The 26,813-nt window shown below is 35.9% G+C and overlaps 1 protein-coding gene across 1 annotated transcript in view; it reads left to right on the forward strand.

Moving 5' to 3' along the window:
• The window catches only part of ATRNL1 (attractin like 1), a 754,994-nt gene that overhangs the window by 489,284 nt on the left and 238,897 nt on the right, over positions 1–26,813 (forward strand). The window contains exon 27 of the mRNA XM_027063193.2: positions 19,884–19,991. Coding sequence (XP_026918994.2) covers positions 19,884–19,991 — 108 coding nt within the window. The remainder of the gene's footprint in view (positions 1–19,883; positions 19,992–26,813) is intronic.

Below are 26,813 nucleotides of genomic sequence, written 5' to 3' on the forward strand. Positions count from 1 at the left end.
TTTCAAGTTCTTATGCATTTCTTCCTTCAAATTATTTTGATTATATATATAATAAAATTGGTATAAAAGTCATCATTCATCATGCTGTACTATTTTGAGGAAAGACAAACATTTGGTAGAATAACTGTAATTTCTAAAGATGGCAAGGAGTGCAGGGTAGAACTGAGAATACTCTATCAATTTGCTGAGGGTTCTCTGTCTCTAGCTTCTAATTTTGCATAGATCAGAGTTGTCACTACTGAAGTGGAAAGACAAGGAGAATAGAAGTAAATCTCTAAACTACAGTTGTTTTGTCCCCTTTTAGCAAGTCCTATATATACTTTGTGACTTACTGTTCCCTGAGAAAATTGGAGCCTGACCTCGCAAAGTTCTCGTGAGGACACAATTACTTTCAAAGTATAGTATTTCTAAAGGGAATTATTGTTTTAATAAAAAGACATATCAATAGATAATAATAAAAATCCATTTGAAAATTCATAAACTTTTTTTTTTACTTTTTGATACTATTAATTAGAAAGGGCTAAGAGACCTTTTTATAGAAAGAGGGCATCATATCCAATGACATTATACTTATTCTTCCTCTCCTTTTGTTTGCACTAAAGCAGATCTTGCCAAATCTGATACATTATTCTCTGAAGGTATGTTTGCATCATTTCCAATTAAATGTTTTAAGTCAGCAGTATACAGTAAATTATCCTAAGTGTTATTGTAAGTTCAAGCTGAAATGTTAGCAAGAGAATTGCTAAGGGGCAGCATTTAAACTCTTATGGGCTGTGTATTTTCTAATGTTTGTGGTACATATTACTTAGACTGATGAGCTTACAGTAGCTTCTAACTTGAATTAATATATGGTTTTAGTCTCTCATTTTTTGGGGGGGGTCAATACACGTACATTGGTATAACATTTGCTTAGTAATTGATCTCACTTTTTTTGAAGCAAGTAGACAATGATACAGGAAAATAAGTTATAAATTTTTACTTGGATTCTCAGAAAGGAAACATGCATGTGTTTTGTGAAAACTATGGCATTCAGAGGATTGAGTAATAATTTTTGCTGTGTTTTGTTACTTTTATTACTGATGGAGAAAAGAGTTGTTTGAAAAGTTGTGGAGACCAATTAAATCTTGAGGTCTAATTTAATAGTATTTATAAAAATTCATTTAGTCTCCAATAATCTATGTATTTCTTTGACTCTTGACCAAGTTGCCCTTCAAATTGCTGATGGATAGAAGGTGATTTCTTAATTAACAAGGCCTAAAACGTTCAAATCAATAGTAGAATTCTATTGGTATTTGTTGGCACGTCACACATTTGAATACCATGCTTGTCCAAGTACTAAGTACTGCAATGTATGTTGAGGAAAGTTATGTAACAGAAATGATTGATGCAAATGTAGTTATGTTTTTCAAATCTTGGTATCACAAACTTATTCCTAGGTACTTGAAGGGAAAGAACGTATAACTGAAAAGGAATAGAAAAGGCAGGGTGGAAAAAGATTTATGGAAATCAAAGTTGACATAGTTTGGGAGATTCCAAGAGAAAGAAAGCAGGAAACAGAAACAATGCATAGTGTTTGACAGATGAGCAGGAATAGTATGCAGGCACTTGTAGTGTGAAGAAGAAGGATAAAAGACTCCTTTCACCTCATACAACATAATAGTGAAATGAATTATTCTGACCCAAATTATTGTTTAATTATCATAATATGGTTCATTCAAATTCTATACACACCCTTTAAGTATCCGCTTTGCCTCACAGACTTCTTGATGCCTTAAGTACCAGTCCAGTCCATGGAGATACTGTCTTTTTCTGAGATCATAGTATTTGTTTATGCCACCCACTTGACAAGTAATCACAAATTTACATTTTTGATTTGTTTTATCATTAAAATCTTCTATTGTAAGTTAACATTTCACTATTTAAATCTCAATTTCCTAAGGATAATATAAATCTAGAAAACAAGCTCTCTCTCTCCTCTTTCTTGCTATTCTCTACACCCTTAGCAAAGTGTCTTGCATTGTGCAGAGAGCTCTCCAGTTGTCTTATGCTTGAAAATGATTTGGCACTTTTTCACCAAAGGAAGTCACTCACCTAATATTAAGAGAGAAGATAAAATATCATTGAAAGCATTCAAAGACTTGGGCAAAATTTAGAAGCTTTGAAACATGTAGTTTGTCAGTAAGCTGTTTATTTTGGTTCTGTTATAGATCTGAGATGGAAGGTTGGTGTTTGTGAGCCAAGACAGTATCAATGAAAGGGGGTAGTAAATGGAAAAGGGGCACATGAATAAGATTTTTACATTTTAGAGATAGTGGTTCTAATGAGTACTGCACTTGAATTAATTCCAAAATATATCCCTTGAGCTGAAAGTGTGTGCAGTCATAATTGCATGACCTGTGATAAATTGTCTTTGTCCCAAGACAGATTACAAAACTGGCACTGTATCAAGATAGAGTAATTGTAGGGGAATAGAAACCGTCTGGACATCTGCTAAAAGGCACATGCCTCAGAAAACTGAAGATATGATCAATTCTTGAGTTGCTTTGCTGACAGCTTTTAGAAGGTAGGCAGAACAGTGAAAGAAACTACTAACCATGTTGGGAGTGTGGAAGTCCTGAGAAAAATTTATCATGTCATTTTAGACTATATAACATTCAGGAAAAGGAATACAGGAGGTAGGCATATACATATCTCACATTTTAGTGAGATAGATTTCAAAATGTTTAAAGAAAAGCTATATTTGATCAAATGGCAAGAGAAGCTAAAATAAGATATCCTAATTAATATTTATTCATTCACGTATTACGTAAAAGCAATAGGGTTAGAAAATCTAAAGCTCCAGGAGAGTTAAGACTTCAAAACTGAACTGTTTTTCTTTTCTGTTAGGATGACTTGGCTGATACAGTAATGATAGTCTTCAGATATGATATATCTTGACTTCAGCAAAGAATTTAACAATAGCAGATATTCTTTGGAAATAGATAAAAAAATGGACACTGGGTAATAGTGTAATTATTGTTGGTGGTTTCTAGGGTGGGGACCAATTATTAGCATTCTCTTCTCTACCTGGATTCTAAGCAAATATGAAATGAACAATTAAATGGCATTAGGTATATAAACCTGGTGAGCTTGCTAATTCTGAACTTCAAATTTAGTCACCTGTCATGGATTATGCTAGACTAGGGCATGGTTTGCCCCATGGGGATCTTCCCAGATAATAAGTTATAAGATGAAAAATCAGAGTTTAATTCACATCATCTGTAGGCAGATTAGTTTCTAAGGGGAAGAGAGGCAGACTTAAGTTGAACATACTGCAATTCATCAATAGGATAAGCCACTTCAACTATTATGGTCAACCTTGGGAGAGTTTATATACCCTGGGGTAATAGATCAGCAATTTGTCAAGACAGCTCTGTGCCCACCTTCAGGAGAAAGGGTGCCAATTCCAATCACTGATTCTTTGAGTATTATCCTGGGACCCATGGTGGTCAGTTTTGATTTCATATCCAGAAAGCTCTGAAATGGGTTGGAACAGTATATGTATCAAATCAACTTCAGTGGAAGTCCTGGAAACTTGTCTGCAGTCTATTCTCCATCCCAAATTATGTCTAACTGTTTATATGACCACATTAAATAACTCATTAAATGCTAAATACTAAATTAAATACTAAATTGCATTAAATACTAAAATGCATAATGGTACATCAGTAATAAAATTCCAACAATGTAGAAATGCCCTGAATTGAATACTAACCTTACTTTACCAAACTTCTAGGGGAAAATTATTAAAGTTTAAAAGATTATATTTGTTTTCAAGTTAAAACCATAAGTAAAGCCCAAAGTAAAATTATTTTGCCTTTGTGAGTTAAAAATTCTTCAAATAAACTCCAAAAACTATCCTTCAATATTCTTTGTACTCTTAGGCAGAAGAATTCTGCATTCACAGGTAGAGTTGGGATTGTCTGTATCTCACCAGGATGCATTGTCCTTCAGAGTCAGTACAGTCATATTAGCTCAGTAGCAAGTCTTTCATAGGCCTTACTTTCAAAGAATACAAATCCTTACTATCACACAGAACATTTTCACAGCACTGGCACCACAATTACCAAATTAAGAAAGTAGACCAATCCTCAGACCCTACTGAAATTATCTCAAGTGAAATTACGTTGCCCAAACCTAGATCTTAGTGATGTCAAAAACCATAGCAGAAGGGCACCTGGGTGGCTCAGTCAGTTAAGGGTCCGACTCTTGGTTTCTGCTCAGGTCATGAACTTGTGGTTTTGAGAATTCAAGCCCCACATCAGGCTCTGTGCTAGCAGCACAGAGCCTGCTTGGGATTCCCTCTCTCCCTTTCTCTCTCCCCTCTCCTGCTGTCTCTCTTTCTAAATGAATGAATGAATGAATGAATGAATGAATGAATGAATAAATGAATGAATGAAAAGATAAACAGAACACAGCAGAGACTCACTGGTATCTGAATTTAAAAGTCTATACAAGTTGTTGAAAATCCATGACCTGTGAGTTTAAGTGCAAGAAATCTGTAAGCAAATGTTAATGTGGTATTAATGCATACTCATCCGTGAAAGACACAGTGTTACCTTCTTGTAAAGTTTGGAAATTTGTAATGGTATCAGCCCCAAGCACCTTAATCAAGTACATTTTTTCCCCCAGACTGTATATTCAAAAACCTCTTCATTTCCATTCACCTCAGTACCAAGCTGAGAATGCCTGTTTTGGCATGCCGAGTGAGCATGATGAACAGGCGGGTCATCGTATTTCATTGTGACTGTTGCCACTGCATATCAGTATGGCCTTGCTTCTGAGGAAAATTTTGTCTCTCTTATGTTATGAGAGACAACCTGAGACCACATGTTGAAGAGAGACCTTCAGCCTGTATTCATACTGCATACCTCTAAGATGCATCCATAGATTCCTCCTTGGTCCTAAGTTAATTCCTTAATTCAGCAAATATTTAGTGAACATCTGCCAGATACCAAATACATTTTGATGCTGAAATTTTAACATAGATAAAACCCTACTGTACTCTCAATGGGGAGACAATCTCTAAGATAATAAGCAGAAGGCATAGCATGGTAGACGGTAGAGAATGCTGTGGAGAAAAAGAAAGCAGGGAAGAGGGGTAGTAGCAGTGTGTGTGTGTGTGTGTGTGTGTGTGTGTGTGTGTGTTGGGGGGGTGGGTGTGGGTCTGTGTGAGTCAGTGACTGACATTTTAAATGAAATGGTTAGGAAAGAAGTACAGAATGGAATTTTAGGCAAAGTAACTAGTGTTGGCTCCCTAGGCCTAACATTATCCATATATTTTATTTTTTTAATTTTTGTTTTCAACATTTATTTATTTTTGAGAGAGAGAGAGAGCGTGAGCAAGCCAGGGCAGAGAGAGAGATGGAGACACAGAATCCAAAGCAGGCTCCAGGCTCTGAGTGGTCAGCACAGAGCCTGATGTGTGGCTTGAACCCACAAACCGTGAAATCATGACCTGAGCTGAAGTTGGGTGCTTAGCTGACTGAGCCACCCAGGCTCCTCAACACTAACCATTTAAAACTCACTTAGGTTCTATAATATTTACATGGGACTTGACTTCTTTGTAGCTTAATAACAGCAAATATTCTTCTGCCCGTCAATTTCTAAAGGCATTTCTTATCTGTACAATTAAATCATTGTCTCACCTCACCTGCTTAGGGAGAGGCACACCTGAATAGTAAATTGCACCTGAAGGCCATAGCCATAGCTGAAGTCCAGTGATCTGCACCTTTTTCTGTTTGGTTCCCTTAACACTTGTGCTGCCTTTAAGGAAGCAGAGTGACTTATTTAATATGTAAATTTAGGTGAAATAAATATCATCATTAATAAAGATGATATTATGTCCTTTATTTCCACTTTTTATTTTTTAACTTGTTTAGAATCCCAAGTAGATAAGAAAGGGCTACTTATGGGAAACCTTATCAGAGACCCCAGAAGCTGAATAGATTCTTTGTTGAATGCTAGATAAGTATCCTTTTTTTTTTAATTTTAACATTTATTTATTTTTGAGACAGAGAGAGACAGAGCATGAACGGGGAAGGGTCAGAGAGAGGGAGACATAGAATCTGAAACAGGCTCCAGGCTCTGAGCTGTCAGCACAGAGCCCAACACGGGGCTCGAATTCACGGACCGCGAGATCATGATCTGAGCTGAAGTCGGCCGCTTAACCGACTGAGCCACCCAGGCGCCCCGATAAGTATCCATTTTTAAAGAAAGGACTCCTAATAAGGTAATAAAGTGTTCATTTATGTTCCCTGGTCAATTTAAAATTTTCATCAATCAAGAAATAAATAGCATGATTATAAAACTTAGAGATTTATAAACAAATTTGTAGAAGGAAATATAAAAAGAGAATTTATGTTATTAAGTATATAGAATATATTTGGTGAGAATTAAAATGTCTTTTGTACAGGCAAAATAATTATATGGTTAGCTATATTTTATTAGTAGGAATATGCCATAAGCCAATAAATTCAGGAAAACATGTACCAGTCAATAGGCGAAGCAGATAAGATATATAGGAAGAAGTAATCACATTCTTGGTAGCATTCTTGGACCATGAGATTGAATGAGCCAAGAAAGCTGGTTATTCATCCTTGGTGAGGGACTGGCTGAGACTGAAAGAGACAAGCACTTCTCTCAGTGCCCCACGTTTGGGACCCACTCCTCATACACAATATGTATACAAAGTACAAAAGTTAGGATCCAACCACATATGATACAAAAAGCTGTACTTCATGGGAAGGTCAAGGGAGGATATGTTTTGGATAAATCTTTACAGTGGGAAGAGGATGATTTCACAAGCTTTGAAAATAAAAGCTAGGGGGCTTCTTAGGTATCCTACATCCATTTTCTCCCAGAGTAGATAGGTGGATATGGGCTTTGAAAATAAAAGCTAGGGGGCTTCTTAGGTATCATACATCCATTTTCTCCCAGAGTAGATAGGTGGATATGGGCTATGAAAATAAACCAGATGTTTCTAAATCCATATACCTTATCTGTTCTATCTTTTGACATCCCTATATGGAGGAAACCCTGGGACATAAAAAGTGAAAGCCATTCTCATCAAATCAAATCGCATAAAATCATCAAATCCAATATGATTTACCTTGGATTACTGGCAGGTGAGGCAACTCACTGTTTCGATTGTTCTCTTTGCCAGCAAATCGTGTTGACCTGCTCAGAGAGCTGAGTTGAAACTCAACACAAATGGTAATATGGGGATAGCTGTTAGTTATGTGAGTTGAACATTCAAAAGATCAAAGATGATTCTGCACTCAAGGAAAAATGGGTTAAAAATGATAATAGCAGCACTAAAGCATGAAAGATTAAAGATATACACTATGACGTTCTAAATTTAGATTAAAAAACTCACTTGTAGAAATTGTGAGTTGGAACACTTGTTTTAACCAAAGATCGTGTGAGGGAGCCCTGAAATTGTTGATTGGGTCCAACAACGGAGCAATTCTAAAAAGAAAAAAAAGTAAAAAAAAAACAAAAAAAATGTTTTCAAATGCATTTTAATTTAGAACACATTAAGAAAAGTATTTCCACCACGTTCTCCACTAGTCAGGTCACGTCCAAAATATTGTGCTCATTTTACATTTTAATAAGATTGAAAAATGAAATGCTGAAAACCGTGTTAAATGAGAAACAGTTTTGTCCTTTTTATGAGACTATGAGTAATCTCCTTGAGGACAGCACTATTTCTCGTATCTCTTAAATGCCAGTGCCTGGCCTTCTTCCCAGAACATCGAAGTTTTCCATAAATGTTTGTTGCATGAATAATGAATGCAAAATTGAAGATATTGGAATTGTTTAATTTGAACATGTAAGAAAATTTCAAATATGTAATATATATTTAAAGGAATTTTAGTGAGATTAAAAGTATTCTATTTAACTTTAATGATCCAAAAAGATCCCAAGAATGTTAAGTTTTTGTTCTGTATAATGAACTTTCTGTGTTAGAAACCTTTGGGGGAAAATACTGCCTTGCTAAAAAGTGATTCTTTTGCTAGATATATTTGAGGATGCTCGTTGATCATCTATCAGAAAAGTTGAAGCACTTTTGGCCCTGCTTTCATGGGGATAGTGGACCAGGTAACCTCTAGGATTCCTTCCAACTCTGAAAATGAGTTATTTCAGTGAGTCTGCTGTGACCACTGACTTTGTTACCTTTCGACTTTTGTGGTTTAACATACCATTCCAAGTACGTAAGAAAGACAATTTATATCAGTCATGAGTAATCTGTGCTGCATCAAACTGCCCTTCACATTGAAAAATTCAATTGATTTACATTAGTTTTTAAAAATATTTATATCATATCCCCTTTCACAAAAGATTAAAAACAAGTATCTGCCTATCAACCTATCATATCATACTGATTAGTCCATGAACAAAATAGGTATCTTTCAATATTTAAAACACTGAGTGTCTGGCTTCAGCTCAGGTCATGATCTCACGGTTCCTGAGCCCCATGATTGACTTTGTGCTAATAGCTTGGAGCCTGCTTCAGATTCTCTGTCTTCCTCTCTCTCTCTCTCTCTCTGCCCCTCCCTTGCTTACACACGCCCACAGCCCTCTCACTTTCTCAAAATTACACATTAAACAAATTTTTAATAAAACTTTTTTAAGAAAAATAAAACATTATATTTAACAGATGTCTTATTTCACAAAGAAACATTTCGCAGAAAAGTCATTTTTACAGTTTCTCAATATTGAACTTTCGAAAATGGCTCCATTTGCTAATAGCAAAATAATCACATTTTCCTTAAAGGAAAAAAATATTTTTAACATATCGATTAAGGGGAAAATGCCAGTGTTTGAGTCACTTATGTCTCCAGGAAGATTTAAGTGTCTTGTGGAACTTTGAAATTATTGTCACAAAGTACTTAAATGTTCAACATGAACTCCTTATACACTAAATGTAAAAGCTAACTGGATTACATTGCATTTAGAATTTCTGGACCCAGAAGCTAACATGTTGTGGTTCCAAAATGAGTCTTGAGCTTTGTATTGATTCCCAGAATCAGGGAGGAAAAATTACTTCTTTAGTAAATTAATTCTTAAGAGGGGGGAGACACTCCTGAAGGATTGATCTGAGCTTTATTGTAACCAGAGCCTCCAGTCATAAATTACCGGCACACAGGCCAGAGTCAATGTGTCGTTTCTTTTGTAATCAGCTGCTTTTATATTTCCACTTGTCAAGGTTGACTTGATCATATTGTGCATGTCTTGGATGTCAGAGGCATTCATTTGTTCTTCCTCTGAAAAGCAGGACAAGCATTTCTCTGGCAACTTAGACTTCTAACTTGGGGAAATAATATATTCCACAGTTATGACTGTGAGGATATTTCCATGTGGGGAATATTTTTTTCTAGCGCAAGTTTCAAAATTTGAAATTATCCAGTTTCCCATTTTTGCTCTTTGAGGAGTAATATGTATTAAATATCCATTCTGGGGATCTAGCTTTTAAATGACCTTTTCAGTACTCATCCTTTTGCTCATTTTGATTTGCTCAGATAAATTACAACCACCTGGCCTTTTGTATTAAAGAAGGTTACATACAAAATTGACCTTTTGGTACTTATTGGGAGAGCTGGGTTCATTGTATTTGAGATTAACTGCTGTTTCTGTTTTTTGGGTTATGTCTTAAATAATTATATTTGAGGATGGTAAAATCTTTTTTTTTTTTTGCCTGTTTGTTCTAAGCCACTGCTAACACCATAAGAATGGGCAATACAAAAAGAAATTATGTTTCAAAAAATAATAAATATGACTTCTTTAGATCCTATGGTGTCTGATGATTTATATATGTTCCTTCAATTTCTCTGAACCTTGATAAAGCCAAAATTATCCTTTGGCCATTCTGCTCCTTGCCACCTTGCTTAAATAAGACTCGGCCTTCTTTCTGTTTCTTAACTTAATTAAGACTTGCCTCTGGAACGTTGCAATTGCTGTTCCTTCTGCTGAAATGATATTTTCTGGCTTCCTTTGTCCCATTCACTTAATTCTCCACTGTTCCCCTACATTCTCTGGCCTCTGTGTAGTGAGGGTGGGCCGTGTGACTATTTATGGAAAGTGATGCCTGTCATTTCTGGTCTGAGGCACTGAAAAGTGCATACAGGATTCACTAGGCTCTTAGACTCAAGGAATCCTTGGGCTGAGATGCAGAACCTCAAGGTTGGATCAGTCTATATGGCTGAATTACCAGATGGGGAGTTACCTATCCCTGTAGAGGATTTTTTGTGAGCAGGAAATACACTTTTCTATTTTAAACTACTGAGCTCTTGGCGATCCATTCGTATCCTGACTGAATATTCAAGGTTTCAGGTTAACTGGCATTTCTTAGGAGACCTGTCCCCCTACCTAAAGCACTTTGTCCTTCTGCTCTCTCTTTGCCCTTACCATTGTATGTTTTCTGCAATGAATTTTTTTGTAATTTTTATCTGTTTAAGTATCTATTGAACAAACAAGACTTCTACATACTGTAATGATTTTTAAGTGCCTAGAGTAATCTTTTTTTTAAATCTTTTTCAATGTTTATTTAGTTTTGAGAGACAGAGAAACAGAACCTGAGAGGAGCAGAGAGAGAGGGAGACACAGAATCTGAAGCAGGCTCCAGGCTCCGAGCTGTCAGCACAGAGCCCGACGCAGGGCTCAAACCCACGAACCGTGAGATCGTGACCTGAGCCGAAGTCGGATGCTTAACCGACTGAGCCACCCAGGCGCCCTTAGAGTAATCTTTAGATTTGGCAATAAGCATGGTATCAAGCAATAGCTGAGGTTTTCACTCTTCTAGATAAATACATTCTGCATGACTTCTTTCATTCAGAAGTGAGGTCATCTTTGGCAAAGTCTAAATCAGTGATGCCATCCATGTCACAAAGAAAGGATTAAGAATCCGGATTTTAGAAGTTCCTTTAGTAATCTTCAATATTCTGCAACATCTTGACATATCTTACAGTTTTTGCTCACCAAGAAATACATGAGACTTTGTGGCTTTTAAATCCAGGTTACATAAGTACTTCACCCAACATCAGAATGTTCCCCATTTGTCTGCCACCAGTCTCCTGGTAGATGGTCTAGAAGAGTCCCTAATATTTTTTAATAGCATGTAAAACCTTACTGAAGAGAACCGGAAGAGTTACCTCTTATATATCCATTCCCCCAAAAAGTGTTTGCTACACAGTAGGAACTCAGTACAATTTTTTTTTCAATGAATGAATGATCATAGCCAAAGTTATTCACCAAGTAGATAAAGATATGAAAGAACGCTCTATCAAATGGTTCTAAGAATGGGCTTTTACAAATACAGAGAGAAAGAAAGGAAGGAGGAAGGAAGGAAGGAATGGAGGGAGGGAGGGAGGAAGGGAGGAAGGGAGAGAGAGAGAAAGAAAGAGGAGGGGAGGGAAGTAAAAATTTCTGCCCCAAATTTAGTTTAAATCCTTTAAGATTGATCTTTTGGAATGCCAAGTAAAAAAGAACTTCAGTATCTGCTTTTGTTCCTTAATGAAATTTCTTCACAAGGCAGGAAGACTTTCCCGAGAATTATTTTCTTATTGCTGATGCATGAAGAGATGACATGCAGTCATACTTCTTTTTTCATTGGTGAATTAAATGAAATATGTTGCCAACTCTAAGATAAAAAGAAATACACGCAGGTATATCATCTGCATTATCAAAGTTTTGCATAGACAATTAACTATTATTACTAGCTACAAATGATTTTCTTTTGAGAAAGTGTTCACAAGATGGAATTCATAATTAACAGTCAACAGGCACACACACGTTGATGAAAACCAGGGATTGGCTATGCTGGGACATGTTAGCATTTCATTTAAAAAGAGAAATGAGGAAGCTACCAATTCTATCCTAACTTATTTCAAAATATTAAAAGAAATGTTAGAAATATTAGCAGTTTCTGAAGTGGATGTGATAATTTGATAGAAATATTGTTTTGCTTTTCTTTGTTTTCTCCATACCACAAACAAGCTTGATCTTTCTAACCAGAATGATTCTGCCAAGGTCTTTCCAATGATACAAAGCTTAACTGATTTGATAAACAACCTTGTGAATGTTTAAGCCATAGGGGTGCCTGGGTGTCTCAGTTGGTTGAGGCTCAGACTCTTACTTTTAGCTCAGGTCATGATCTCGCAGTTTCTGAGTTTGAGCCCCACACCAGGCTCTGTGCTGACAGAGTGGAGCCTGCTTGCGAGTCTGTCTTTCTGCCCCTCCCATGCTCATGCTCTCTGTCTCTCTCTTTCCAAATAAATAAATAAACTTAAACAAAGATATAGCTTTTGTAGTAAGAAAAAATAAAATTTTGTAAAGGTCTAACCCTTTTAGATTAAACCTACTTTCCCTACAGATTTACAGTGACGTGTGTGTGTGTGTGTGTATGTGTGTGTGGAGAGAGAGAGAGAGGGAGAGAGAGAGAGAGAGAGAGAGAGAGAGGCAGTTATCAGGTGCTCTATTTTCTTGGCTTCATCTTCAATTGGGAAGAATTGTGCCCTGTAAGAAATACAGCTTTGGCTCCCATGATGTTTAATTAAGAATGCATAACCATGAATACATAAGAATAAGGAAGATCTATTATACTTTCTTTTCTTTGGCATTGCCTAAATTAACCTAAATAAAGACAGTCCATACATAAATGCCACTACTTGTAAATGTGAGATAGATTTTCTTTAATTCCCTTCAGTAGAGAGCTTTTAAGACCTTATTATATGCAAATGATGGTGATACTATTGGGCCATATGCTTTGTGCCACTCTGCTCTTGATCATATTGACAATTTTTAGAGTTGCACAAGAGTTATTCTACATGGAAGCTGTTTAAATCAGTATGTAAGGCTGATGTAGAGACAAAATCATTCAGTACAGAGTATATAGGTGATGTTGCACGTACAACCTCGTAAACACCAAAGCTTGAGAACCACTACGCTAGATGAAGAAATAAAAGGAAACATTAGAAATAGTTGTTTGAATGTTTGAACCCATTCTGCTTTTAGGATATATTTCAAGTTCTTATCTAACAAATAAGGATACATAGAGAATCCTAAAGTAGTCTTGCTTTCAGTATTTATTCTGTTTTATTTTTAAGCACTAATAAATGTTGAGAGATTTGTCTGTTGAAAGAATTTAAGAAAATAGTGGAATTACATTCTGGTTCTGGATGAGGGGCCATTAGCTTCTAAAGACAGCAGTAAGTTAAATTATTGAATCAACTGAAATTACAAAAAAAACTTTTTTGAAGAAAAATATTATCTATTAGTGCACAGATTTTCTGGTACTCATCTACTCATCCTTTAAAAGTCTATGGTCTACAGGTTGAAGAATCTATGAAGGTCCTTTTCAGAATCTATGAAGACTATGCTTCAGTCATACCAATTATATTCTAAGTGTTATCCAATGACAACAAAGACCTTCATTTACTGGTATTATTTAAGCCTTATCTTGGCCTTTTATATAGAGTTTTAGCTTTAATTTGAATGTGAGTTATAACATATTTACTTTGAATTACCATATGTATAATTTCATGTATATTCACATATACGCTTTCACATAGGCATTGACATTCATAAAATATATATTTATAAGCTTGCGTATAACCTATTAGCATTTTAGAGGTAATATTAAACTTTATATTTTGGAAGATTTAGAAACATTTTCCACTTTTGCTTTCTTCTTCCTCTGGTCACAGGCTTCATGATAGGTAGGTTTCATTTTTGGCACATTATTGCCCAAACAACCCTGTGTACCTAAACAACCTACCTGGAAAATCTGCCATGGCCATTTGACAACTGATGATATTTGTCTTAAAATAATGAATAAAATTGAATAAACTTAAGGTGTAGTAGAATCTGCTGAATGACAAAATCCCTTCTGAAGAGTCACTGAAGTTTATTTTGCAAGTTAATACAAATTTGCAAAAATACCAGTTGACAAAGAAGTTTCAAAAATCACTGGAAGTGAATATTTTGAATAAACTAGGTGAATACTTAAGAAAAAGCTCTTAGAAAAATTTTACTTATTTTTTTTTTAGTTTTTTTAACATTTATTTATTATCGAGAGACAGAGCATGGTGGGGGGGGGGCGGGCAGAGAGAGAGCGAGACACAGAATCCGAAGCGGGCTCCAGGCTCTGAGCTGTTAGCACAGAGCCCTACGCAGGGCTGGAACTCACAAGCCACAAGATCATGACCTGAGCCGAAATTGGATGCTTAACCGACTGAGCCACCCAGGCGTCCCAGAAAATTTTTATTTTTAAGTAAACAACTATTTCAAGAGTAACATAGTCCCAGTAGGTCAAAGATTGGAGAGGCCTAGAAAAAAGTAATTGAAGTAACCCGAACAAAGATGTTATGACAGGCCACTCACTCCCAGGAAGTGCTCATACCAACTTTAGACTGGAAGACTTAGAAGCAGAAGATTCCCAATATTCTGAATAAGAGTTTGAGGCTTATGCCTTGTAGATTCAATTGTATAAAATTAAAGGATATCATGCTTTCCTAATTTAAGGATAAAAAAAGATATTGTGACTTCTCTTTATTGCACTGTACCATCCTAACAGCAAAAGAACAAAATTGATTGTTCGCTTATATTGCTTTATGTTAAATGTGTTTGTATTAATAACAGAAATGCTCTTTTTCATGAAATGTTGCTTAATCTCTAATTCAAATACTTTGTTATTTTAGTGTATAAGCTCAGGAGTAATGATTAAATCATTTTGACTGCTCCTTTTATGCCTTTCCAAAATCTTAGGGATAGAACTGCTATTAAAAATATAAATGCATTATGATGTCTTTATGGCCATTTTTTCATATTTGCAATAAAGTAAAAATATGAAACCTGGTATTTATTTGTTGGATCCACAAAATTGTCCCATTCTAAAAAAATAAATATCTACTTACTTTGGAGGATAAGGCATAAATTCTAGAATATCAGGGGACATATGCTTTTAAAGTCTTAATCATAATTAAAATTAGTTTTATCATAACTTGCCTTCACTCACATTTGGATGATACATGTTTTCATACTCTAAGTTATTCAGGTTCATTAATCAAATACTATTGACTACCAACCAAATGCTGTGGGAAATAGAAAAACAAATAAAAATAGATTTTTTTTTCCTTATAAAAGATTTCAGAAAAGCCTAAACATATAATACATACTAAAATAGTAAATAATTCATAGATGGGATGATCAATTCAAACTTGGGGAAGGGTAGAAGGACTTTTGGAAGTGGGGAAAAAAGATAGATAGAACCTAGACATAGGAGGGAGACACGAAGAAAATTGGGGACAGTTACTTTTTTGTTTGTGTAGTGTTTAAAGATTATTATCCTCAAATCAACTAGAGAGTTGTATGCCTTTGGAATGGTTGGAAAGGTGGTTAATATGAACTTTGAAAAATGATGCAGTATTTGAAATGGTAGTATTGAATGGAAAAATTAGATCTACATTAGATAGAATCAGGGACTGTTCTTGACTGCCATATTTAAACCAGGATTTTCACATTATTTTTAATTTCATGGTTTGTTTTATAAGACATTTTGAATAATAGAACAGTTATTATAGGCAACAAACATGACACTAAGAGCATCTCTTTCATTTTTAAATTTTCTTCACAACAGTGTTTATGGCAGCATGATTATAATCTAATGTATTATGGTCAATTTGTTATTTTGGCTTTATCTTTCTGCTGAATAATTGGCGATAGCAGATTAGTTATAAAACAGATCATCTGTTTTATGGCTTCTTATTGATGTACAAATGTTAAACTTCATTTTATATAAAAATCACAATCACAAAATAAATTAATTATTTTTCAAAAGTTCTTAAGAAAGGACTCTACATTTCCTCCTAACTTTTGGGTTGAGTTTTTGCCATTCTTTGTCACAATAGCAGAAAGTAGTCCCAAATCTAAGTTCATTTTATATTTTCCAACTGTCTCATAAATTTGCAACATTTGTTAAAAGGGAGAGCGTAGCAGAATGTGTCATGAGCACTGAAGAAAACCGGCCTGTGGTAGTGTGCCTTCTTCAAAGACAAAATCAGCGCTTGACATTTAACATAATAATTGCACCAATGAACACCTACTGAGCGTTCTCAGGGTACCAGCCTCTGTGTCAAGCGGTCCGGGTGTGTTAGCTCCTCGGTGCATTATCCCTTATGATATGATTGTTATTCCCATTTTGTGGAGAGAAATAGTAAGTGTTAGAAATGTCCGAGTAGTTTTATTATGGTCCAAGAGTTTGTGGATGGAGAAGCTGGGATTCAAAACGAGTCCTCTGAGGTATCAGTGTAGATATAGGCACTATTAATAACCCAGCTATACAGATGAGCAAAATTGAGGCTTAGAGAGGTCTAAGTAATTTGGTTAAGCTCCAACAGCTAATAAGTGGAAAAGGTGGCATTCAGACACAGGTCCTTCTAACTCCAGAGCCCTGTTATATTTCCTGTCAGCATCTGTGCTAAATCTTGACAAAGTTTGTGTTGTGAGCATGCTGTTTACATCTTCTTTGCTCTGACACAGAGGGGACTAAATTCAAGAAGGAATGCATACAGATGTTAGCTGGCAAGAAGGAGGACATTGATAAGGGTATGGCTGAGACCAGAGCTTAGTAGCAAAGAGAATCTCACTTTATTCCACTTCATTATTGTAGAGCCATCACATACAAGCAAGAATGTTTCATGAGCAATGATTTACCTTTCCTGAGTTTCAATCAGAATATTTGCATTCACTTTCTGAAGTCAGAAACTGAGTATGTCAACCAGAGTCCTGGAACTAGTCCTCTACTAAGTGGCCCAGAGAGAATTCATTTGGCTAATTCCCTATGTGTATCCTATATGCTATTTTGTGCCCTAATTATTTTTAAAAAAATTTTTAACATGTATTTATTTTTGAGAGAGAGAGAGAAGCGAGGAGGGGCAGAGAGAGAGGGAGACACAGAATCTGAAGCAGACTCCCTACTCTGAGCTGTCAGCACAGAGCCCTACATGAGCTTGAACTCACAAACTGTGAGATCATGACCTGAGCCGAAGTCGGGGGCTTAACCGACTGAGCTACCCAGGCGCCTCCTAATTTTTTTTTTTTATCATGTCTTCTTTTACAAACTATAGTGTTACGGTCTTGAGCAAGAACAATGTTTTTCTTCTGCTTTGCAAAGCAGAACTTTTAAAAAGTGATGGAAACATTCAACTTTTAAAAAGTGATGGAAATTCAAAGCTCTGAAGACAGATTGGAATCTTTAAAAATACCTTTGTATTCTAATTTTTTAAGTGAACAAAAGTAATACTCACTGATTTTTTCTTTAGTATGAGCGTGGGGGGGGGGGGGTCACAGGTCACAACAATACGTTACAGTCCAGAGAAGTCTATTCTTTGTCAAAGATAGTGAATTTGGGATATTTGTAGATTTAAATTATAATTTGTGGTATTACATATTCATTGACTATATTTTGTAGACCTTTTACTTTTAGAAGTAGGGAAAAGGTAAGCTAAAGTAACAGAAGCTGTTCGTTTTCTTAAAACTCTCTAATTATATGGCATGTGGTTTGTGTTCTGAGGAGAACTAGTACAAATGAAGAAACTTTGTAATACAAAGTTAGAAAATTGTGTTCAGGAGTCCCTGGGTGGCACAGTCGGTTAAGCACCTGACTCTTGATTTCGGTTCAGGTCATGATCTCACAGTTTGTGAGTTCAAGCCCCAGGTTGGGCTCTGAGCCGACAGCGCAGAGCCTGCTTGGGAGTCTCTCTCTCTCTCTCTCTCTCTCTCTCTCTGTCTCTCTCTCTCTGTCTCTCTCTCTCTCTCTCTCTCTCTCTCTCTCCTTCTCTCGGCCCCCCCAGCTTGTGCATGCTCTCTTTCTCACTCTCAAAAATAAATAAATAAACATTAAAAAAGAGAAAGAAAGAAAGAAAATTGTCTTCAAACCCAAACTAAAATTTACAGTTTTCTCAAGGCTTTTTGTCCATTACCATCAGAAAAGTAGTTTGTGTATTTGCATATGTGCGTGTCCGTATCTCTTTGTGCATCTGTGTGTATATTTTTATTGGCGAGACAAAGAGCATGGCGTCTTCTACACTTAGTGCCCCTTGGCATTTGAAGTAGTATTATGTTTGCATTTTGTATAGATAAAATGTTCAGATCTATTGGCCAATCCTACGAGAGGCACAAACAAGACTCTATTTTCCAGCAGCTGCATATTTAATAATACCTTTTTAGGTTATATTAAATGAATAATTCGGTAGCTTAGATCATTTACTTTTTACTTTGAGTATATGTTTAATTGTCTTCATTAATTTTAAGTATATTCTAAGAGCATAAATTATTTCTCAGTAATAATTGTTTTTTCCTGTTCCATCAATATTGGCATGCGGATGTTCTCTTTTTAATAATAACAAAACAAGGCCTTAAATTGTATTTTATTTTATTTATTAAAATTTTTTAATGTTTATTTAATTTTGCGAGAGAGACAGAGACAGAGCGTCAGCAGGGGAGGGGCAGAGAGAGAGGGAGACAGAATCCAGAGCAGGCTGTAGGCTCTGAGCTGTCAGCACAGAGCCAGACGCGGGGCTTGAACTCATGAACTGCCAGATCATGACATGAGCCAAAGTTGGATGCTTAACTTACTGAGCCACCAAGGCGCCCCCTATATTTTAGATGCTCATTTCATGAACACTGTCACTGCTAGGTTATAAGTGTTAAAACAAAAATGTTAAATAATAAACTGCCATGAGGTATTGGCTTTTGTTCCTTCATCTTTTAAAGGGAATTTAATGAATGATGCATCACAGTGCGACATACATTTACATTCAAATACCATTTGTTAATGTTTTCAGTTAATGCCAGTGAATCTTTAAAAATCTCTGTGAATAATGAAGCTATTCATTGTGTTCAAGGATTTTGCCTTTTTCAGTGATAGGATTTTTTTCTCATTTGAAAGAGTATTTAATTGCATCGCTCATCCACTTTTAATATTTAATAATAATTTTATTAGCTGTGTAGAATGAGAAGGGCAAGATTTGCAATATCTACTGCTGGTCATCAATTTTTTTCTTATCATGGCTTAATGAATATTATAATTACAAGGAAAGGCAGAAATATAAATTAGCTCGGTAGTTGGCTGGGACTTACTAGTTTATTGGTTTTAGCTTTTGGGTAAAGCCCAGAGTAGGCACAAGGAAGAAGAAGCAAATATCTGGGCGTGGTTTAGATGCCTTGGCACAAAATTTTTGCAAACTGCCAACCATTCCTCACTTTAAATAATGAACACAGAGGGTTTGAATCAAGTTACAAATACTGTCATTGGCAATTCGTGTTGATTCCATTGCAGTTGACCGGGCATCTTGATGACTTCTCACACTTAGGCTTTGTAGGAAGATGTTTCTTTAATCTCTGTTAATGCATTTTGAAACTTTTTGTTATCTTTTCTTAAATATTTTTACTGTTATTTACTTTCAGCTAAGACAAAAGCTGCATTACTTGGAGTAGGAAACCTTGGCATAGCCATCATCACAGTAGCATTTCTTACTGAAATAGAACCCCTCAGCTGGAGTTTTCAAAATGCTTTTGAGTACATTTCATTAGGTCTGTGGGAGAGAGGTCAGGGGGAAAGTTCTCTCTGCAGGTCCCATACGTTTAAAGCCTCTGCGGATTTATGACCCAGGATTTATGACCTGGGGAGAAAACAAATTTTCATTTTTGGGATCTAGCTGTAGGTCTGTGTATCAGATGATTCCTAAATTTTGAGTACTATTTGTTCAAAATGGAACCAGATATTGTTGAATTTCATGTATTTTTAAGCCTATTTTAAACAAATCATTTTTACCCCCCTCCAGCAACTGCTTCGAGAACGACAGCAGATGGCCAGCCGTCCCTTTGCGTCTGTTGATGTAGCACTGGAAGTAGGAGCTGAACAAACGGAGTATCTGCGAGGGCCAGTGGAGGTAGGACCGGTGGTGCAGAGAAGACCACTGTGATTTGCATATTTATATCGCTTCTCTAATCTGCATCTGCTTGTGCAGCCAAATACAGTCTGATTATGTAGAGTTGACAAGATTCAGCCACATATGTTATGCCACTTCCAAGGCACATAGTTTTAATGGTATGACACGAGCTGTAACAGAAGCCACTGGAGAATCTATTAGCTTAGGCAAGAGTGACAGACTGCTCACCTGGCAGCCTTTCTCTGACAGATAGGAGCTGAAGGAATTTAAGATACAGGTATGATGGAAGAAACAAAGCACCTATATTTAGTCCTTGGAGTGCCCAATGCCTTTTCGTTAACAATTCACATTTATCTTTATTAATGAAGTTGACTATAAAAGGTGGGTGGGGTTGAGTTGCATTTTAATTACATAGTTTCCTTTTTGAATGTTGAGAATTGTAGAATATTGTGAATGCTTTTATTTGTAGCAATGGCTGTATTAGTATATTCTTTTATTGCAAATGCAGAAATGGAGTGTGGTGAAGGAGAAATCATTATGTGCAAGTAAATGTAGAACTGGATTCCTGAAATAATGCATGGAACATTTTCTGAAAATAATAGCCCACAGAGAGGAAAAATCCACAGATTATGATTTATGGTTAATGACTAATCAAAGCATTTTGAGGCCTAGTAATGGAGTTGTATGCTGATTATTTGTTATTTATATTTCACGTATGGTAAGGTGTTTACCCAGGAACATTAAGAAGCGCCGTAGGGTTGAAAATTGTATTCCCTTTTTTGAAAAGTGCCATTATGTGACTAATTTCATGTTGCTATTTTCAAATCATGCTTTTCTTCAAGGAAAGCAAGGGATATAAAAATAGACTCCTCCGAAAACCCAGGTAGAAATATAATTGATTCTGTCTATAGCATTTTGGTTATTTTAGAAATAAATTAAACAACTGAATCAGACCTTGTATATGTTAATCAAAGAGCTGGTTTTTAGAGGACATTTCTCAGTGAAATTTTTTTTAGCTGTTGTGTACTTGAGTTTTTACTCTTCTAGATCACATGTTGCAATGGAGGCTTAGAACATTAAGAAATTTATATGTGTATCTTCCATTGTTACTTGGGCAGAAATTAGAAGATAGAATGATTAAACGCAAGTTACAGTAAGTGCTCTAATTTCATGCTGGCCCTTTGCCTCGCACACCTTAGGACAAAATCTCTTAACAAATAGTAAACCTCAACTATTTGAATCCAACTTCTTTTTCTCCTCATCTGTTAAAAAACATTCTAAAACACAAGTCACAAGAGAAAAATGAATGTAAATAATACATACATAGTCCACAGAGGAAAAGGACCAATCAAAGAACCAGAAAACACAAACTTACAGAACAAATGTAATTAACATACATATGTGCCACCAGAGTGTGTCAGTTTCTGCTTTCTAGCGCTCAACCATGTATCGTTAGGTGTGTGTGTACATAATCATTCCATTTCTTTGTTTTATTTTTTCCAAATTTAATTTCCTTCTTTATCATTGTCATTTTTATCATTAAATTTTATTTAAAATTTCTACCTCTCCTTTCTTTTAGTTCCTGTTTGCTAGTCCTTCTAGTTACTAGAGGACTAGTTACTAGTCCTTCTTTTATTCTTTTATTTCCAATCTGTTTCCTTGTTTTATTACCTATCCCTTGTAGAAATGACCATTAACTTTTTATTTTGCCACTCATTCTGTAAGTCTGTCTTTTGATTAACTGCCTGAATCTATTTACACTGAAAATAATTACTGTTCTTCCAATGTTTGTTTTAGCTACTCCATTGTGTGTCTGTGTGTACGCATTGTTCTTGTTGTCACTACCCTTCTCTTTTTCCACGTCTCTTTTGGATAAATTGATTTCCTTCCACTAAACAGAGTGTTACATATTCTATTTCTGTGTTTCTGATGGTGACCCGTTACTTACCAAGATTCATAGTGATGGTTATTTTCCCTATCGCCAAAAGTGTATTAATACACATTCCTGCCCTGCCTGTCTCAAACAAAATTAATATATTAGCGTGCTCTCAACTCCCTCTGTTCCTCCTACCTATGTTAATACAGTTTGGAAATTTTAATCCAGATATTCTGGGTGTACTTTTTTAGTGTGGCATGTTTAAGTAACGATGAACGATCTTCACCCTTCTTTACTCTTTATACCTACTTGCTTACTCATACATTTCTTTATATTTCACTATAGTAAATCCTCCAAGAGATTCTTCATTTATTTAAAAATTTTTTTAATGTTTATTTATTTCTGAGGCAGAGGGAGACAGAACATGAGTGGCGGAGGAGCAGAGAGAGAGGGAGACACAGAATGTGAAGCAGGCTCCAGGCTCTGAGCTGTCAGCACAGAGCCCGATGCAGGGCTTGAACTCACAAACCTTGAGATCATGACCTGAGCCAAAGTCGGTAGCTCAATCAACTGAGCCATCCAGGCGCCCCCTCCAAGAGATTCTTTAAAGAGAAATTTTATGTAGCATAATCTTTGAGACTTCAGATGCCTACCAATATGCTTATTTTGTCCCCACATGTAAATAACAGTTTAATTGGATATAAAATTCAAAGTTCTCTTCTTCAAAACTTCAGAAGCATAACTCTTTTGTCCCAAGTCTGATGTCAGTTTGATTCTTTGTCCTTTGTAAATGGTCTCCATTTCCTTTTCTTCAATCTTTCATAATTTTCTCTTGTTTCCTAATGTTTTTAAATATCTCTCTGATATGTGTCCATATTCTCCTATTTGGCAATCTATGCCCCTTTGAATCTGCAGGCCTATAATTTTATATAATTCTGACTAATCTTTGGTTACTGTTTCTTTAAATATTTCTTACCATAATCTGTCCTGGAATTGCTATTAGATGCTCTTGATACTTCTTCTATCATCTATATTTCTGAACTTTTCCTCATTATTTGTACTCTTTTATTTCTTCTCGATGCCTCTCGGGGCATTCCGCCACCTGCCATTCCAGATTGTCTTTAGATGTATCCTTTCTGCTATTTCGCCCATTCATTGACTTCTTATCACCAATGATGTATTTTGTTGTTAATAGCTGCAGTTGTTTTTTTCTTCATAACTACTTGTCGATGTTTCATATTTCGAATACCCTCCCTTATCTTTCTGAAACCATTCGTTATATTTTATTTAAATGTCGTTCCTTCTTTCCTTGTGCTTACACTCTTCAGAGGTCTCCTTTTTTTTTTTTCTATGTACACCTATTTTACTTTAGGTACTAAGATCCACTTAGGAAGAGGGATAAAATTCTTGACTCTCCATTGTGCTCTTTCAAGCAATTTAGTGGTTGGGTATGAGGCAGCTGTCCGTAGGGTATAACCTGGGTTCAGTCACCACTGCTCATTTGCCATAGATGTCCCTTTTACTAAGAGAGAACTTTCAGATACCTCCTTTCCAAGCATTATTCCCCTCAGATGGTAGCCTCTCTCTGATGTAATCGCAGGTACTCAGTTGAGGAGGGAGAAGTGAATGCTTAGGGGTTGTCCCGTCTCCAACATGTATGGCTCTGGGATTCTGCCCCCCGCTCCCAGATGACCTCTAAAGCTACTCTATCATTAGTTTGCAGCCTTGAGCTGACACTGGGCTGGTTTCTGTTGCTTTTCTGCCCCCCCCAAAAGGTGACATAGGCATCACCTTTCCAGACACTGCGGATAGTGGGGCCTCTCCTAGTGCAGGCCACCGTTTACTTCCCACAAGAGGCCTAACCACCTACCTTTCCAACTGTTTCTTCAAGAACATTGCCGAGTATGTTCTGACCACTGGCATCATCCCTATTCCTTGTATGTGATCACTGTGTTTAAACTCAGGGGAAGAGACAAGTGATTCATTCTGGTTTATGATTTGTTGGCTGCAGGACGATTTGTGCAAGTGCTTTGTATCCTTTAAAGCATTCTACTAATGTTGGGAGTCTTGTTATTTTTCTCATTTTATTACTTAGTTATATAAATAATTGGCATGCCTCTATTTCTTTTGTACCACTTGTTTTCAATGAAATGTCAGAGAAGAAAAATATTCACCTGCTAATTCTCATTTTGCAGGCCCTTTGTATGTGGGAAGTTTTACTTATTAATAGGTAATAGTATTTGGTTTGTTTTGGAAACAGCTTTAGGGAAATGTACCATACAATTCATCCCATTGCATTGGACAACTTGGTGGGTTTTAGTGTATCCAGAGTTGTGTAACCATCACTAAATCAATTCTAGAATATTTTCGTCATCCCCAAGACAGATCCTGTACGGTCAGCAGTCACTTCCCCTATCTCTCCCAGCACCTCCTTCAGCCCCAGGCGCTAATCTACTTTCTGTCTTTATAGATTTTCCTAATCCATATTTTCGTTTCATCTAATACAAATGGAAACAGCATGTGTTTTCCTGGACTGGCTCCTTTCCCTGAGCATAAAATTTGTAAGGTTCATTCATGTTGTGACATGTGATCAGGACTTCTTTCCTTTTTATTGTGAAATACTATTCTATCGTGTGGATATAGCACATTTTGTTTACACATTTATCAGTTGATAGATAATTGGGTTGTTTCCACTTTTTAGATATGCTGAAAAATGCTATCGTGATTGTTTACATGCAAGTTTCATTTCTCTTGGGTATGTAATTAAGAATGGAATTGCTGGAACACATGGTAATCTTTTATTATTTGTTGAAAAGAATTTCTTTCCCCCATTTGTGATCTTGGGACCTTTGTTGAAAATCAGTTGAACATAGGTGTGGGGATTTGTTTCTGGACACTCAATGCTCTTCCAATGTTTGATAGATCTATCGCATGATAGCACCACACTATCTTGGTTACTGTAGCTTTGTAGTAAGTTTGGGAATTGGAAAATATGAGTCTCCCAACTTTGTTCTTTTTGACTGTTGTTTTGGTGCTTCTGGGTCCCTTGAATTTCCACATTAATTTTAGGATGAGTTTGTCAGTTGCTGCAGTGAAGCCCACTAGTATTTGGATAGGACTTGTGTTGAATCTGTAGATCAATTTGGGGGAGTATGTAATAGGTAACATTTACTTTATTAAGGTGGTAGTTTTGTAAATTGAGTACCTTCATGCTCCATGCCTCAAATACTAACTTTAAAATCAGAGTTCTTCCCTCTTGGTAAATAATTATGATTTCTGATATTCGAAATTACCTATAGCTGTATATGTCTAACCATCTCAAACAAATCAGCAACATAGATCTAAAAAAATTGCAAGCTAAAAAAATTGTTTTTAAGTAGATTCTTTTAGAAATTAAATTGTTTGTTTATTTCTTCCTGTAAAAAATTAAACATCAGAAGTAAATCTGAACGGCCATTAATATCTTCCTCTGACATACTTTAGAAAATAATAACAATAGAATTAGAATGTTTAACATTTTATTTTATTTTCTTCTTTGCTAAGCATTTTGTAATACTTACTATTAACTGGAAGTTATCTATCTTAAATGTATACACATACATACGCATATATATGTGAGATTTGTTTTCCATTTTTATAGTACACTGAAAACTGCTCCAAATCTCTTTTTATATATATATATGTGTGTAACAGTACAGTGTGGCTTATTGATTTGCTTACACAGTGAATTCCAAAGCTTAGGCCCTGAAATTACATTAAGGATTTTATTTAAACCTAAAAATAAAAGTAATTTTAAAATTCCTCTGCTGGGTTTTCTTAAAATTTGGTGTTTAAACTCAACACAAAGCCATAGGTTAGCTGGCTATTACTGTTCTGTAAATATTTTTTGAGTGTTCATAATGTAGTAAGTTAAGAAATGGATTTCTTTTAAATTAAATTTGACTCATGTGCCACTAAGTTCCACATCTGTAGAGTCAGGGGAAAATGTAAGGTACAATATGAAATGAATTACTTTTGATACATCTACAGGTAATTGTGTACTACAGTATACCAAATGGCCTATTCTATGAAGTAGATGTGTTCCTAAAATTTTTTACATATGTATTGATTATATTTTTAATGAGCGAGGAGTGTTGAATCCTTACAAGACTTTTGTATAAAGCCCTAGGTGTCAAACCTGAAAATATATATATGTAGCATGAATAATCACACTCTAAATTATCTATTAGCAAATATGAATCATTATATTTTGCCATATTATAGTGACAAATTAAAATACAGTGTTAAAATTTAATAAATGCACTTAGGATGTTAATTTTTATGGAAACACAATGTGTTAGTTGGTTTTAAACTTATCTTAAAAAGAGGATTATTTTTGCAGTAATAGTGTGACCTACAGTATACATGTGTCCTTTTTCCTCCACCCAGCAATAACATGAAAATTTATGGTAATTGGTCAGCAGATTTTCATGAAACGCTTCCTATGTGTCGGGCACTGTTCTAAGTGCTTGGGAAACATCAGAGAATGCAACAAAGAACTCTGTCCTCATGTTTGTATTATAGCAGGGGATGGAAAATTATTTAATATGTTAAGAAGTTGGTAAGTGCAATGGGAAAAGGAAAAATAAAGCAAGATAAGGGTTTTGAGACTGCTTTGTGGAGATGGAGGAGAGTGTGCTATATTGAAGAAGGTGGCAGTCAAGGTGACTTCATTTCGAAGGTGAGATCTGAGCCAATCTTGAAAGAGGGGAAGGAGTTAAGCAGGCAGCAGTTTCCCAGGGAAAACAGTGTTCCAGGCTTAGGAAGAACCCTAAGGTGGTGCGTGCCTGTCAGGTTCATGGAACAGTAAGCATGGGGTCTAGGCAGATGATAACAGGGCCTTGCAGATCTTTATAAAGACTTTGACATTGAGTTCTGAGTGAAGAGAAGAGCCATTTGCAGTCGCA

The sequence above is a fragment of the Acinonyx jubatus genome, chromosome D2 (assembly GCF_027475565.1).
Source record: "Acinonyx jubatus isolate Ajub_Pintada_27869175 chromosome D2, VMU_Ajub_asm_v1.0, whole genome shotgun sequence".
NCBI lineage: Eukaryota > Metazoa > Chordata > Mammalia > Carnivora > Felidae > Acinonyx > Acinonyx jubatus.